General features: G+C 37.3%; 1 protein-coding gene across 1 annotated transcript; it reads left to right on the top strand.

Annotated features, from left to right (window-relative positions):
• The first annotated feature begins 920 nt into the window (after positions 1-920).
• Positions 921-13,428, top strand: LOC141443345 (uncharacterized). The gene is made up of 3 exons (XM_074108586.1): positions 921-1,584; positions 10,447-10,631; positions 11,420-13,428. The coding sequence occupies exons 1-3, from the start codon at positions 1,233-1,235 to the stop codon at positions 11,834-11,836; spliced, it is 954 nt and encodes a 317-aa protein (XP_073964687.1). The 5' UTR covers positions 921-1,232; the 3' UTR covers positions 11,837-13,428.
• Positions 13,429-16,290: the final 2,862 nt, after the last annotated feature.

The following is a 16,290-nucleotide window of genomic DNA, read 5'->3' as shown; positions in this document are numbered from 1 at the left end:
TCTCCTCTCTCTCTTCTTCAGCCCATAGCCACCCAATGCTGAGTGTAGGCATCCTGCATTGCTCGCCACTGATCTCGGTCCAGTGCTCTCCTCATCCAGCACCTTCCCGCCACTTTGACCAGGTCGTCGGTCCACCTCATCTCCTGTCTACCAACGTTTCTCCGCCTCTCGCCTTCCCCCATCTTCCATCACTCCTGCGGCATATGTGTCCAGCCCACTTCCACTTCCTTTGAGTGATTACCTTGGCTATATCGGTGAGCTTTGTTCGTCTCCGAATCTTCGTATTTCGGAATCTGTCACGGAGAGATATGCCCAACATCGCCCGCTCCATCGCCCTATAATGTAAACCTGTGCAAATCGTAAAAGTTTACAACATCACCTTTATGAACTCCCAAGATCCTCAGCTGAACGGAGCACAGAACGAACCCACTAAGCGCTGACAGCGGCAAAACAGCCTGATCACCACCAATTACCAGCGTATAGTATGTCTACAAACAACTCGTCCGTCCCGCTCTAGCACACTTTAATAGCTCGCATCTTACTCTATCTAGCGAAGTACAAAATTGCTCTTAATCATTTCGTTCGCACTACCCAAAGGCTATAATTCTTCCACAGATACGAAAGAAAATCTACTTTAAACTATAGTTGCGACGGCTTTCAGTTGAATAGTACAAATAGCTTGCTGTCTTAAAAGAAAATATCACAAGAGTCACTTTTAAATCTGTAAAACAAGGTTTATTTTGCATCAAATCTGTTCTTGTTATAGGATGTTTGCGTTACTTGAGGCGTGATAATGACACTGGTATTAAGGCGATCGTAATAGAGCTGATATTCGCTCAGCGGCGAACATTAATAAAATAAAATTATCCGACTACACCCCGTATGGGGGCGTGGCTGTAGCCAAGCGAGTAGCGCCGCGGTCGCGCAACGAACGGACGTGTCCGATATTTCTAAAACACGGGCACATCACTAGTCGCGTTCGAATTGTAAATTATTTTTTGAATGGCGATGTTCGATTGTTTGGTGTAAAAAATGACATTACGCGATTATATTTTTCAAGAAAATTTATAGTGCGTTGAAGTGTTTTAGTTACAAAAACACATTGAATTTGTGATCATTTTTACACGACAAAAACGGCGTTTACGAATTTACTTGGCAAGAAATGGACCAGTTTTTTAGTGCATAAATAACGTTAAGTTTTTTAAGAACGTGTATGCTTGAGCATCTGAAAAATGGACCCTCAAACAGCGGAAACACAGACAAAAAAACCAAAACCATTTTCCATAGAGTCAATAATTGGTACCAGTCGCAAATCACCAGAAATCGACATAGAAAACAATTTGTCTGAACACTCAAGGAATTCGGAAGAAGATGAGAACGAAGAACTGAATAGGATGCGGTATTATTTTAACACGCCTTTTTTACAAAATGGTGTGTCGATACCTTTTTTATTGGGGTACGGGGAGCCGTGGCTGTCCAGGGTCTTGGCGCCTTTGCCTCCGTCTGATGCGAGGGAAGAAAAAAGAGAGAGTCCTGTCAGTGTGGGAAGCGAAGAGAGCGATGCGGGAGAGGAAAACACGCAAGGTAATTGCAAAATTACAACTTCGTATTTTGTCATCCCGGTGACGCTTATGTTATTTAATACAATACAAGAGTGAGAGGGACAGTACGATACGAACTTCGGTTTTCAAATTTCGTAGTAGTCCCCCTGTTGATTTCTTCTGGCACCTCATCGCTTGAAAGAAAGATTTGTGGATGCTATTAGAGCATTAGAATCTTGGGCTAAATGTGCTGTACCTATACCTAGATAAATTATAGACCAGCTTGCTGTGATTATGTTTCAGACAAATGAGGGTAGTTTGAAAAACTCGCGCATCTAAGATAAAAAATAGATATCAAATCGAGGACATTCTGAAGAAAGGCCGGGTCAGGAGTACTCTAAATCGACGTGTATAGCATGAAAAGATTGATGAATGTATAGAGGAAGCGCGAGAGTTGTATGCCAGGATCATAGCAAGTGGAAGGACGCAGTCTCTGCCTACCCCGTTGGGGAAGAGGCATGATTTTATGTACATACGTGTATTTAATAATTTTTATACAGCAAACAATCGGTTATATTTGACGAACCTAAGATAACTTAACCTAAAATGTACCTACATAACCTAACCTAACTACGGTAGTACTATTAGTTATTCTGTGACCTAACCTAACCAACAAAAAGTTGGAAACACTTTGTCACTTCAAAGTTCAATATCACAAAAACGGCTGAACCGATTTTGATGAAACATGTCTAAGAACCATCGCTAGAAAACCTGATTTCAAATAAAAAAACTCATTCAAATCGATCCACCCGTTTAAGAGCTACGGTGCCACAGACAGACACACACACAGACATACAGACACACACGCGGTCAAACTTATGACACCCCTCTTTTTGCGTCAGGGGTGTTAACAAAATGATATTAGGTAGAAATAAAATCGTAAAAGTTAAATCGGACCGCGGCAAGGTTTCTATTTAGGTACCTACTTACTTACATATCTAACGCTCGCTGGCCGCATTACCCCTTTATTAAAAAGACACAAAAAATCCTCATAAATGTTATAAACTTATTTAAAAGTCAACGCGTGTACATCACCCCCGACAACCAATCGAGATTGAGTGCACTAAAATCCTTTATAACATGAGTTTTTAAGATGGCCGTGGTAGATAAGTATGACGCTTGATAAAAAAACCTAAATTGCGACAAATTCTCAAGTTTTTTAAAAGGAAATGAGACTTTTTCTCGGGACTTCTAACCCGACGGGCTGTGACAAGGTCGCACCACCCGATCTGTTTGCAGCCATCTCTTACACAATACATATACGTAACAGTTTAGTTGTGTTTTAGTTGTGTGTATTGTGTCTCTTACCTCGTAAGTCCTGACTTTTTTATCATACATAGTTCTACAGACCGAGCCGAGAATTCAGATTTTTGTGATTTTGGAAATTACTTGAATAAATTTAGGTAAAGTTCGAAAAATTAAATTAAATTGAAAATGTTATACTCCACGAAGTACATTCGGCAGTTATTCTTACAGCTGATTTGTACTTTGTGAAGCACACGAAGATACGAGGTTAATAAAATTGGCGTTATGATTGTTCATGAGTGAGTTCGTACTCCCGACGATTAAAAATGATTATTGGTTTTAATACTAAAATAAATTGTAATTGGGTCTTTTAGAAAAAAGTGTACCTAACATACCCTCTTTTTTTTAAATTTTGGAAGAAATATGGTTTTTCCTACTCAGAATCAAGAGCACAATCGATCACGATCGTTTAAAAAAACGTCCCAAAAAAATAACAGTTTTGCGACGTTTTTTCATACTGAGGCGTGACAAAAATGACTCATAAAATTTTGTATGGAAAAACGGGGACATTTTTTTAAACGATCGGAATCGATTGTGCTCGATTCTGAGTAGGAAAAACCATATTTTTTCCGAAATTTCAAAAAAGAAAGGGTACACTTTTTTTTAAAACGCCCAATTAACTAAATAGTGGTGGCGGTAAAAAGCCGTGATGGCCTAGTGGTCTGATCAGAGTCTCTCAAGCAGAGGATCTTGGGCTCGAGCCCAGCCTAGCACCTTCGAGTTTATCGGAATTTATGTGATTTTACCACGACATTATAAATTGAATAAAGATATTTTGACTTTGACTTTGATGATGCAACAGTGGTGGTGCATCGCTCGAAGAACAGATAACCGTTTGAGGAGAAAGATCCTCAAGTGGCGAACAATCGAAAGACGAAGCGCTGGCAGGCCTCCCACTAGATGGACTTTTTTTTTTATTCCGAGCAAGTGGGTCTCCTGGTGGTAAGAGATCACCACCGCCCATAAACATCTGCAACACCAGTTGCCAACCAGAGGCCTAAGATGGGATACCTCAAGTGCCAGTAATTTCACCGGCTGTCTTACTCTCCACGCCGAAACAACAGTGCAAGCACTGCTGCTGCACGGCAGGATTAGCGAGCAAGATGGTGGTAGCAATCCGGGCGGACCTTGCACAAGGTCCTACCACCTGCAAGACCGTGGACCGTGGACCCTGGACTGACGGCATCCTAAGACTTATTAAGGGCGTAACTATTGCGATGTCAGTCCAAGAGTGTTGGCATCTGCAACTGGCGAGTTTTTAACCGACTTCAACAAAGAAGGAGGTTCTATGTTCCAATGTTTGTTTTTTTTTTTCATTGTAACGTTCTAAGGGGGAGCCATTTGTTCAACAGTCATCGACTTTCGGCTGATGATAATGACAATCGAAATGCTATGAAATCGGATTAATATTGTTGCTACGCTTTCTATCCGTCCGCCTGTCTGTTTATTACACAGGGAAGTATCTCAAGAACCACAATAGACAAACAGCTTTTCATTAACATCGCTGCTTGCCGAACTCATTTTTGTGGGTTGCTTTACATTACTTATTCCAGGACTTGTGTTTTCACTTGAATTATTCAACGAGTAATAATATTATTCGGTAGTTATATTATAACTCTTGTCTACTTGCAGTTAGAACCACACATTGAGCTAGCTTGACTCCGACGTTGTCAAAAATAAATAATCTTCTTCTCCCGATTTTAAAAAGTTTTGACAACAATAAATATTCTTAAGTCTTGTCGTGTAAAATTAAAAAAAATACAGACAGCTGTCACTGTCAAATTAGTATGGCATTTCGCGCCAAAGGGACAAACATTCGGGACATGATTTCACGCTACAGATGCGTTCGAGTAGCGTGAAATTTTCTAACAATTCAAAGAAGCGTTCAAAATTGGGTAGGTACCTATTGGATTTATGGTGCAGCTTGTTGACTGTTTGTGATGCGTATCTATAATAACAATACCTACTAAAGTTTTCCTAGATTTTGGTGTCTAGGTATTTTGAAATTGGAATATTTTGAAATGCATTCATGTCATTCTGCCATCTCCTTTTCGGTCTTCGTTTGCTCCAAATACAAAGCATTAATTAATGATTGATAAGACATGGCAACGCGCGCTTTTGCTTCAATCAAAAACATGAACAAATACGAGTTAAAACTCGCATTGGAGAGGTTCCGTACTTTTTTAGACAATACGAAAATTTTCTATGTTACAATATTGTTTCATGACAAACACACTCCTCAACTCTTCGCATGGACCTCGCTTTCTATTCTTCTCATTATTACATCTGTTCTATGTATGTAGGTATAATAAATAAATAATAAATATCATGAGACATTATATTGACCTAGTCCCAAACTAAGCAAAACTTGTGCTATGGAGTGTTTATAAGTGTATGGAGTGTTTATAAACACTTATACAGATACATACATACAGATGCAAGAAACATGCAAGAAGAGAGTTTATTTATTTTTAAATTGTTGCCATACACAACTTTTTTAAGACATTATCACATTAACAGAGTAGGTGGGAGTTGGGAGACACACTTTCTTAACATCCTCCACCACCAGAAAAAAATATAGGTATACATACTTTTTTTTTTATTAGCCTATTTGTGTGTCCCACTGCTGGGCAAAGGCCTCTCCTCTCTTGCTCCACTCCTGCCTATCAAAGGCGAGCTCCCGCCATTCCACATTATAGGCATCTAAGTCGTCCCTCCATCTCCTCTTCGGTCTGCCTCTATTACGGTATCCATACATACTTATGTTGATACATATTGTTATTTTTTTCAATCTCTTAATCAAAATCTTGTCTTAAGATATTATTAACTTTTTTTAATCAATGTTCCAATTTATAATCCTGGTATGTGATCCTTTTCGCAGTCAGATGTATTAGTAATAAGTGTGGCTACACAGACACAGAGGTTTTCTCATTTAATAATTGCGTGTGGGTAATCTACGTTTGGCTCTGCAAAACCCACCCAAGTCAACCGATTATACATGTTGTGTGAAATAGCAATGTTCCCTTGTTTAATTTCGTACATAAATAGGCTCATGTCATTTTAAAAATTGCTTTAGATCCTCTGCCACGGTACACCTACATAATCTCAACAAGTAGAAACTGTTTTGGCTTATGAATTAATTCTATCAACTGATTATTACTCTATTTATGTTATACCTATGTTTCCCATTGCAATTAAAAAAGAACTGAATGTGGGTTTGTTAGAGTTAGAGACGACAGAGACTTACTTACAGCATGTATTTTTGATACTTCCTCAAACTGTAACCAGACGAAGATTTAAGTGCTGTGAACCGATACCAAAGCAAAATTGCCAAAGCGTCTTCAAAGCAAATTTGAAGACGCGTGAATCTTTAAGATCTTTTTTTAAGGAAACAGATATCCTAACCCTGCCGTCGCTTTATGTTTTTGAAATAATCATGTATATTAGGAAAAACATATGTGATTTTCCCACTAACGTCGATAAGCCAAAGGCTACTAGAAACACAAGGGAAGCTTAAAGTTCCATCTTACAGACTGGCTAAAACCAAAAAGTCTTTTCTGGGAAATTGCATACGTTTTTATAATAAAATTCCAAAAAATATTATAAATGAAACGGATACAAAATTCAGATCTATTGTCAAGAAGACATTAATATCAAAGGCGTATTATAAAGTTAATGATTATATCATGGACAGGGATATTTGGAAATAATTCCGATCCGCATTAGCGATCCCTTCAAATAGCGAACCTACTGTGTTAAAAATAAAGCTGTGTTAAAAATAAAGTTGTGTTAAATACGTATATCATTTAATAATATTGTAAATCTGTTTTAAAAATATATATATATACCTCGTTGAGTTTCTTGCCGGATTCTTCTCAGCAGAGGTTTTTCCGAACCGGTGGTAGATTTTTTTGACATTCATAAGTGCTTGTTGTAGCCTAAATTGAATAAAGATATTTTGACTTTGACTTTGACTTTGACAAATTGTTAATTTAAAATTAACTATCAGAGCGTAATTAATTTTTGAAATATTTTCGAGCAGCAATGTAATGCGTACTATAATTTGATACGAGAGAGAAGCGTTCTGTGACAGCTGTCACGTCAACAAGTGCGACGTTTTGAATGAAAACAAAGAGGTATCACGTAGTAATACATTGCGTGCTAATTAATTTTGTAAGGAAAATAATAAGTCATTTTTTTTACTAAAACATAATAAAATGTGGTTATTAGGGCCTTCACTAACTAACCTTAAAGTTTGAGGTAGTATCAAAAATACACGCTGTATAACAGTTGAAAACAGCACTCTTTATTTGATGAAAACGTGATACATACTTAAACGCACAAAACGTTTACCAAAACGCCTACGTGCCACACTGAATTCGCAAATATACCAAATTCCACTGAAAACCAGTGTGAAAATCCAGACGTGACCGCCATTTTGCGCAGTGATGTCCATCTAACGTATATAACCGATAAATTACCGATTCATATCGAACTGCATCGTTCACACGCGATTTAACTTCGCCGCTTTTTCGAATTCGAAATTTAAAATTCTGAACGCGACAGCGTCTGGCTTTTATGCGTCTAGAAACTGCTTAGGAAACAGTTTGAATTCGACTTTATTTTGAGTGAGTAAAGTGTGATGTTGGTTTAATTTTCTTTGACGTTAAGGTTGCGATCACATTACCATTCTTTGGGTGCGTTCGATAACTGTCAATCGTCGCTGCGTCGGCCATAAGAAATAATATTTTGCGAAAGGGGATTCGATTTTATGTCGGTTTTCCGTGTAAATTTTACAAATTGAATATCAGTTTAAAGCGATACGAATCAGTTAAGTGGTTTATGTGCTTGTTTTTGGTATATTCAGTGACAGAGTGTTTTTATCAGTTATTTTATTAGACAAGCTTTTACGTCTGTGTACATTTTTCCTCGTAAACAAAACAATATACCTAACTGGTAATGTGTTACGCTGATCGAGACTTATGGTTTTCTGAATATTTAAATTGATTATAAGTAAATAATGCGTTCGTCAATTTTTTATATGACTTTACTTAGTTTTAATTTCGACTCAAATGGCCCAAAAAATAACTTCAACGTTTATACAGCGCTCCACTTGGGCTAGTAGAACCCTCAATCTCGCCCTATGACGTCATAATGCCGATATCGATGACGTCACATCCACACTGACAGTGGGCGGGGCGCTGACGCTGCCGCTCTTTATTGTCCATCGTCGCAGATTGCCTCGGACTCTGGATTGACGAAAAAATAAAAAAGTCCGTTGAATAAAAAAGTTTGAGGGTGGAATATTGAAATAGTGATGCGAAAATTATCGTTTTTTTGTATAGCAGGTCCAGAATCCAGAGCAGCGCTGCTTTTCGAAACAAGCTATTAAATAACCAAATCAGCTTATAAAAGTTGAAAAACTCCCGACATTGTCATTTTATAGTTCAATGTCTCAAACACGGCTAAACAGCTTTTTATTAAACATAGCTACGAACCACCGCAAATAAACTTCATCATAACCTTATTTACTTATTATTGTTAGCCTGTTCTATCCCACTGCTTAGCAAAGGTCTCCCCTGATACTTCCACTGCCCTCTGTCTTATACCTACACAGAGGCCAGACCTTCAAGAAGTAGTCCAGTTCATCCCACCATCGCCATCTAGGTCTGCCAGGTCGCCTTTTCGAGTTGGTGGGCGTCCGCTCTGTGGTTATCTTGGCCCACAACTCGTCCAGACACAAACATATCAGCAGCCCAGTCCCACTTCACCATAGACGCCGTTCGACCTCGATCAGTAGTCATGGATCATGGATCGCTACGCTTTCAGAACCTGATCCACAAGTTACTATCCTAACCTAAACTAAAATGAACTAAAACAATTTCTTTACTCATCCGCGACCTTACCTTACCAGACCTTACCAGATGTTAGACTTAGATATTAGACAGATGGTAGCATGGTGTACGGTTGTGTTGCTCTGAAGATGAGCTCTGGTTGAGTTCGAAACGCGTCAGTGTATTGTGGTGGTGGTGATAGATGGGTTTGTGTGATTTGTGTGTGTTCTTACATTGTGGAGGTGGAGGAACTGCATGAACACGCATATCTTGCATAAACTTAGCTATCATAAGGTCGCGGGTGAGCAAAGAAATACTTTTAGTTCATTAATATGGACCTCCGCAAAGTAACGCCTGATTCAATAAATTATCTGACCTAAAATCTCCTAGAAATTTGGCTAAAATTACAAATATCGTAATTTTTAATGGTACAATCGAATTAAAAACTATAACTATATTTACAATTCACCCAAATCGTGTCCCTGCGGAAGTGTCCATAACACTGACTGCATTTCCGCGCTGGATTGTGATCCCATCTTAATCTCCTTAAAGTCAGTAAAAAAAGCTTTACTAAAAAACCTTTCATTCGCTCGGACCCCAAAAACAAATTGTCACTTCGTCACCCTCTAAAACCAAAACGCTGACCGAGCCTCACCCGGCACTTCCACAATCCCGATCTCGTTTTACTGCAATTTAATCAGCCATTTAGTTTTATTAGCTTACTTTTATTTGGTTTTAATGGAGCTGCCTTAAAAAAAGATTTAGGGCAAACTGAAAAAAGTGGGCATTCATCGTAACGGTTCTATTCGCGCGATTTTTAAGAATGTTAGTTTCAGATTTTTTTGTCGTCATCATCACCATCATCCCAGCCTATGCATTACGTCCCACTGCTCGGCCTCTTCTCATGTTTTGTACCTTACTGTTTTTTGATCTAATTAGTGACAAATACATAATAAAAAATGTAATGGCTGTTTTTTTGCTTTAATAATTTAACATTCCATTATTTTTTCGCTCAATTCCAATCGGTAATTAATCTCAGTCATTATTTCTTACTTTAACTCTTTTTTTCTATCATTGGCGTGCTTTCTTGATTAGATATTAAATGCCTGCCTATGGGTTGTCTAAAATGTTCACCAATTGCCCACATCTCTCATTCGTGCTGCACTCACCGCTTTAAGGCAGTCTTCTTTTGTAAACAAATGTCCAGGCAATCCAGGCACTGGAAGTGGATCAAAGTCAATCAGCAAAATTTGATTAAATATAGACAGACACAGACACCCGATTAGGTAAAAGTAAATAAAAGGTTGTAGCTTGTTCAGTTTGACGAGCACAATCTGTTTTAATTATTTGCTCCTGTTATAGGGCCCACTCGGTATTATATTACAACAACTACTGTATACAAGTTCGTAATTAGGAAAATAGGTAGTAAAACTAAACTTGGTGTACATAAATGCTGTGTACAATTGTAATTGTGTTGTAGACATTCTTTTGTTATTCTTGTAAGCTCTAAGTTGTGGTGCTGTTTCATCATCATGCTATGCCACTACCAGATCGTTGTATTGTCACCAGATTTATATAAATATGCCAAATTTCAAGTCAATCCGACCACTGGAAGTGGGTCAAATTTAACTTGCAAGATTTGACCTGAACATACATTGCAAGTTAAATAAAAGCTTGTAATAAATAGATTCTCTTCTCTTCCTCAGGCAATGATTCGGAGCCCGACCAAGAAGACTCCTCCGATCGGCGTGAGAGCAAAGCGCGGCGCCGGCGCACCGCCTTCACCTCTGAACAGTTGCTCGAACTGGAGAGGGAGTTCCACGCCAAGAAGTACTTGAGTCTGACGGAAAGGTCTCAGATTGCTGCTGCTCTTAAACTTAGCGAAGTTCAGGTAAAGAAATATCAATTGGACATTGACTTGACAGTTTTTACTACTAGTTTCCAGTTACCCCCCTTATTGGGTGTTCTCGCTGTGCCTTCGAGAACATCTGGCAGAAAGATTGCTGCCACTCTTAAACTAAGTGAAGTGTTCAGGTAAATAAATATCAGTTGGACATTGATTTGACTTGACAGTCTTTACTACTAGTTCCCATTGACCCCTGTTATTGGGTGTTCTTCTTATGCCTTCGAGAACATCTGACAGAAAGATTGCTGCCGCTCTTAAACTAAGTGGAGTTCAGGTAAATAAATATAATAAATTTGGACATTCAAACTTGATAGGCTTTAAAACCAGTTCCCAGTGACCCCCGTTATTGGATGTTCTTCCTATGTCTAAGATTATCTGACTGAAAGATTGCTGCCGTTCTTAAACTAAAGGAAGTTTAAGTAAATAAATATTTATTTGTACATTCAAACTTGACAGTCTTTACAAATAATTCCCAGAAGTCTCCGTCAAAAGGTGTTACGGTACGTTGCCGTCGATAATCGATAAATTCATAGCCACGAGACGCTAACCCGCAATGTAAAGAAACTAACGAGATGGGACATTTCTCGCACTTTCTAAATTAATTTTTTGGTCAGAAACATCTTAAATAAAGTGAAATCTAGGTTATAAAGTAATTTAACTCTCTGTATACCTACTTCTTAGATACCTCCTATAGAAGGTGCGCGTCCTGTGTTTTTTACCGTGAAACAACAGAAATGTTTTACTTAGTTATTAAACCAAAACTCTTGTTACAGGTAAAAATATGGTTTCAAAATCGTCGTGCCAAATGGAAACGTGTGAAAGCCGGCCTCGCATCCGGCAGCCATTCCGGCGGAAAAAACGGATCCGGCACCAAAATAGTCGTCCCTATACCCGTCCACGTCAACCGTTTTGCCGTACGCACGCAACACCATCAAATGGAGAAACAAAACCAGTTCAGACTAGATAGGAACCAACCATGTTCTCTGTTACAATCCCAGACGTCGGCATTTTCTAAAAATTCCGAATCATTAAACTTGAGTCCTTTTTTGAACGCATCCAAAAGTGAATCGGTAATCGGTAATTTGAACGCTAGGCCTATGTTTGACGCTAGTATGTCCGCGAGGTTGGCATCATTGAGTCAAGCAGCCAGTTTGAGGTTTGGAGGGAATCAAAATGGCCGACCGAGTTAATTTTTAATTTGTTTTTATTTGCAATAATGGTGGTTTGTAATGATGCGCCGTTAAGAGCGTTCTAAATCTGCAATTTACGAAATTTTCGGACTTGACTTTCATATTTATGTTAACAGCTCACGAAAAAATATATCTCCTTTGTTAATATGATTAAAAATAATATTGTTTTCGCTTCTCACGCTCGTAAAGTTCGTATTTATGCTGTCTCTAGGCGACATAAAATGACTTTTTGTGCTCTAGTGCATAAAGTAAAATCTTCGTCTAAGACCAAGGCAATTAGGTGTAAACATCCACAAACAAAGCAGTCTCAACATATAGTTTTTTAATCATTTATAATTTATATAAAACTGAAAATCAATCAATTCAATCAAAATAGATCAATAAAACTAAAAAAATATAATTATAATATAATGATGCATGAACAATAAAAGGTACATAGTAAGTGAACAATTGTTTCCACTGTTGATATTTCATTCCCTCGCCATCGAAGTGAAAAGCGGAGTGTAAAACTCGAGCATTAAACCCATTTTCCCATTGACGTATCTGAACGTCTCGGGTAGAATGGCTCGTTTTTTGCTCTTGTTGTACAATCTACTATTATTGTACAGGTAATATTTTTCAAGCGAGTTAAGGCTTCGTTTCTACCAGAGATGTGCAAGGATGCGTTACGAGAAATGTATTTGTCACGAATCAATATAACTTATACTATCCTCGCCCCGCTCAGCTGTTTCCACTAGAGCTATGCTGAGCGAGGATAGGTAAATGAAGCGTTTCTATTGGTTCATGACAAACACATTTCTCGCAACGTAACGCATCCTAGCACATCTTATGAGGACCAAAACATGCTCGTGCATGTTTTTGCGCAAGTAGCTCATGTTGTATGATGTTAAAAAGATGCCAGCTACTTGAAAAAGCAATCAAGCTATAAGCACAAGTAACGCAAATCTTAAGGTCATTTAATACCTTGCGTAGGGTATCTTACCTACGGGAAGTCACAATAGAGAAATCTCTCAAAAAATAAACGAAATGGATTAAGGTAGAGTCATTCACGATGACGCGTGCCGTGATTCTTATTACAATGTCATTAATATCTAATTTTGACAAAATCACGCGTCTTCGTGGATGGCACTAGGTATATACCTATTGTTAACTTTGAATAAAGTTTGATTTAGGTACAGTAACATACTTCAAGCATACATGGTGTTCCAATTTCAATACTCAATCCAGTTTTACTTAATCGAAACTACCGCTTGTAATTATTATTCGCAAAAGAACCGACCATATAGTTAAACCCACTTATGATTGGTCGGATGTATTTTTTAGTCACATTTGATTAAATATTTCGTAGTAGTTCATCTCTAAATTTGTACCCTGTTTTGATTTTGACTTTTGCTTTATATAATACGCTGAAAACGGTACATTGTAATGGAATTATGAAATATTAACTAAACTATTACCAGTAAAAATACAGGACACCGTTATTGTACATATATACTTAGTCATAAAATGTAAATTGTATATTATTTATAAGTTCTGCCTACATATTGTAACGAAAAGTAATAATTAGATAATAAAGAACGTGTGATAAAACTTTATTTTGTAGTTTTTTTTTTCATTGTTCCTGATAAATGCAGGTGCAGGTGGGTGCAGGTGGTAGGACCTTGTGCAAGGTCCGCCTGGATTGCTACCACCGTCTTGCTCGCTAATCCTGCCGTGAAGCAGCAGTGCTGACACTGTTGTGTTTCGGCGTGGAGAGTAAGACAGCCGGTGAAATTACTGGCACTTGAGGTATCCCATTTTACACCTCTAGATTGGCAACGCATCTGCAATACCCCTGGTGTTGCAGATGTTTATGGGCGGTGGTGATCTCTTACCATCAGGAGATCCACTTGCTCGTTTGCCATCCAGTCGAATAAAAAAAACAAAAGACGTTGCAAAAAAATATTCTGAAAATTTCATTACTTGTTTGTATCTACTTAGTTCAGACTAAAGAAGAGATTCCCTTTAAGAAATAGCTTGCCTACACATGTACACCTTTACACCTGTGTTTCGGGATACTATACATAAAAAAAGAAATTAAGAGCGTGATACAAAATTATTATTAGAGTTTCTACTTTTAATAAGTGTTTTGTGTGTATTTTATTTGAGACGTCTATACATTGAGTTTATTTATAATTAAATTTGAAGGAATACTCAGAATTTGTTTCATGCAATAGGTAAGAGTATATTCCCCAGCAATAACATAGCTACAAATAATAATATTGTATCACGTTTATAATTTATAATATAATCAATATAACTATTGAGGCAATATCCTAATAAAAGCACAGAATAAGTTATATAAAAGTAAAATTATGTAAATAAATAAATAAAACAAATAGAAAGCTACCCCTAACATAGCACAGGCAATTAATGAGGGAAAATGCAAAGATTTTGTGCTAGACTGAAGTTACGGGCAACAGTAAAGTAGATATAAAAAAATAAAGAAACCACAAAACCGCATTTTTAACCTCGTAAGACCCACGCAAAATTTTTACTATCATAATTTGAAACATAAATATCAGTTCGGTAAAGAAATTTGCAGGACGCGTTCAAAATTTTATAAGTACGCTGGGCCTTAGTAATGCTATCTTGGATTGAAACCAAGTCTCACACTCACCCTGTATTTCTACCGTTTAGTGGGCGTGCCATGCACATTTATTCTTCATCAAACAAACCCACATCAATGCATATTCAACCTTAGCGCCAAGCAATACGACTCGAATCCGAAAACCTAACTCCTACGAGACGAGCAATTTCAATTTTGGAATCTTCGTCCGCCATTTTATGGTCTAGTTTTAGTTATCTGTGGTTCATGTTTAATTTTATTAGCATTTTGAATCTTAATCCGAATGTAATAAAGTTGTTTTTTTATTGTGGTTGCAATGTTTTTGTATGAAAAAGTGCAGCTATAATGTCAAAAGCACAAACTATTAGTACAATTGCTCTCTGACGTTTCATACAATTGGCAATGAAAGATGGCCAGTATTATCGGATTTGTATGGATTAGTATGAGGGTGAGGTTGGGTAATTGAGTAAATGTTGACGGGAAGCGCTAATGGGTTCGAGTCCCATTTGCACTGAATTTTATACAGATTAGTCTCGTTGTGGTTTAATGCGACAGGATTTATGTCATTGTCGTTGTATTAGGCTGCGTTTATACCAAAATATGCGAGGAATTTGTTTTTCATGAAACAATAGAAACGCTTCATTTACCTCTCCTCGCACAGCACATCTCTGGTGGAAACAGCTGAGCGAGGCGAGGTAAATGAGTCGTTTCTATTGGTTCATGAAAAACACATTCCTCACACATCTCTGGTGGAAACGGAGCCTAATGGTAAGCCCTTTATAAAAAAAGTAGTTTTTCGTTTAAAAACCAGAAAAAGAGACCAGCTTTTTTTTTTCAAAAAAGGTGATAAGAAAGATATGGCCAGCTATAGACCAGTAACGGTACCTTCCGTTTTTTCTAAAGTATTTGAAAAAGTTATCTATGAGTGCTTATACAATTATTTTGAAGTTAATAACCTCTTCGCACAGGAGCAGAAAGGATTTCGCAAGGAAAAAACAATAAATATGGCAATTTTTGATCTAATGCAAACAATCCTTACAAATGTTGATAAGCGAGTTCCTGTGTCGGCTCTATTTATGGACATGACAAAAGCATTCGATTTTGTAGATCATGACATACTTTTAGACAAATTGTACATATACGGTGTAAGAGGTAATGTACATACGTTAATAAAATCGTATTTAAGCAATCGTAAACAAATAACACAAATAAGTAAATTTTGCATTAAAACTAAATCTGAGGTAGTTTATTCATCGAAAATTAGTCAAACTCAACATGGCGTACCGCAGGGAAGTGTTCTGGGTCCTCTGTTGTTTATTATTTATATCAATGATTTACCACGGGCAATTGAGTTTCCTATGGTTCTATTTGCTGATGATAGTACCGTTATTTTTAGTGGTAAAGATTTGGATAATAAAATAAATAGTACATTAGAAATTATAATTAATTGGCTAATAAGCAATAATCTAAAAATTAATGTAGAAAAAACCAAAATCATGACATTTAATCAGAGAATAAATAATACACAAAGTCTACACGTAGCTTATAAAGGGCAAAAAATAAATGAAATAGACATTACACGATTTTTAGGATTAAATTTGGATAATAAATTGACATGGAGGAATCAAATTGATATTTTATGTAAAAAATTGAATCAATTTTCATATGTTCTATATAATTTAAGAAAAGTAGTGAATGAAAATGTAGTCTTAACAGCTTACCATGCCTACGTTTCTTCAGCACTGAGATATGCTATCATATTCTGGGCAAATGCAACTGATAGAGAAATGGCATTCATAGCACAGAAAAGGTGTATTAGAGCCATGTGTGGCCTTCACCATATTGA

The sequence above is a fragment of the Choristoneura fumiferana genome, chromosome 27 (assembly GCF_025370935.1).
Source record: "Choristoneura fumiferana chromosome 27, NRCan_CFum_1, whole genome shotgun sequence".
Lineage (NCBI taxonomy): Eukaryota > Metazoa > Arthropoda > Insecta > Lepidoptera > Tortricidae > Choristoneura > Choristoneura fumiferana.
The sequence above is the reverse complement of the archived record's forward strand: the minus strand, read 5'-3'. Positions and strand labels throughout refer to the sequence as shown.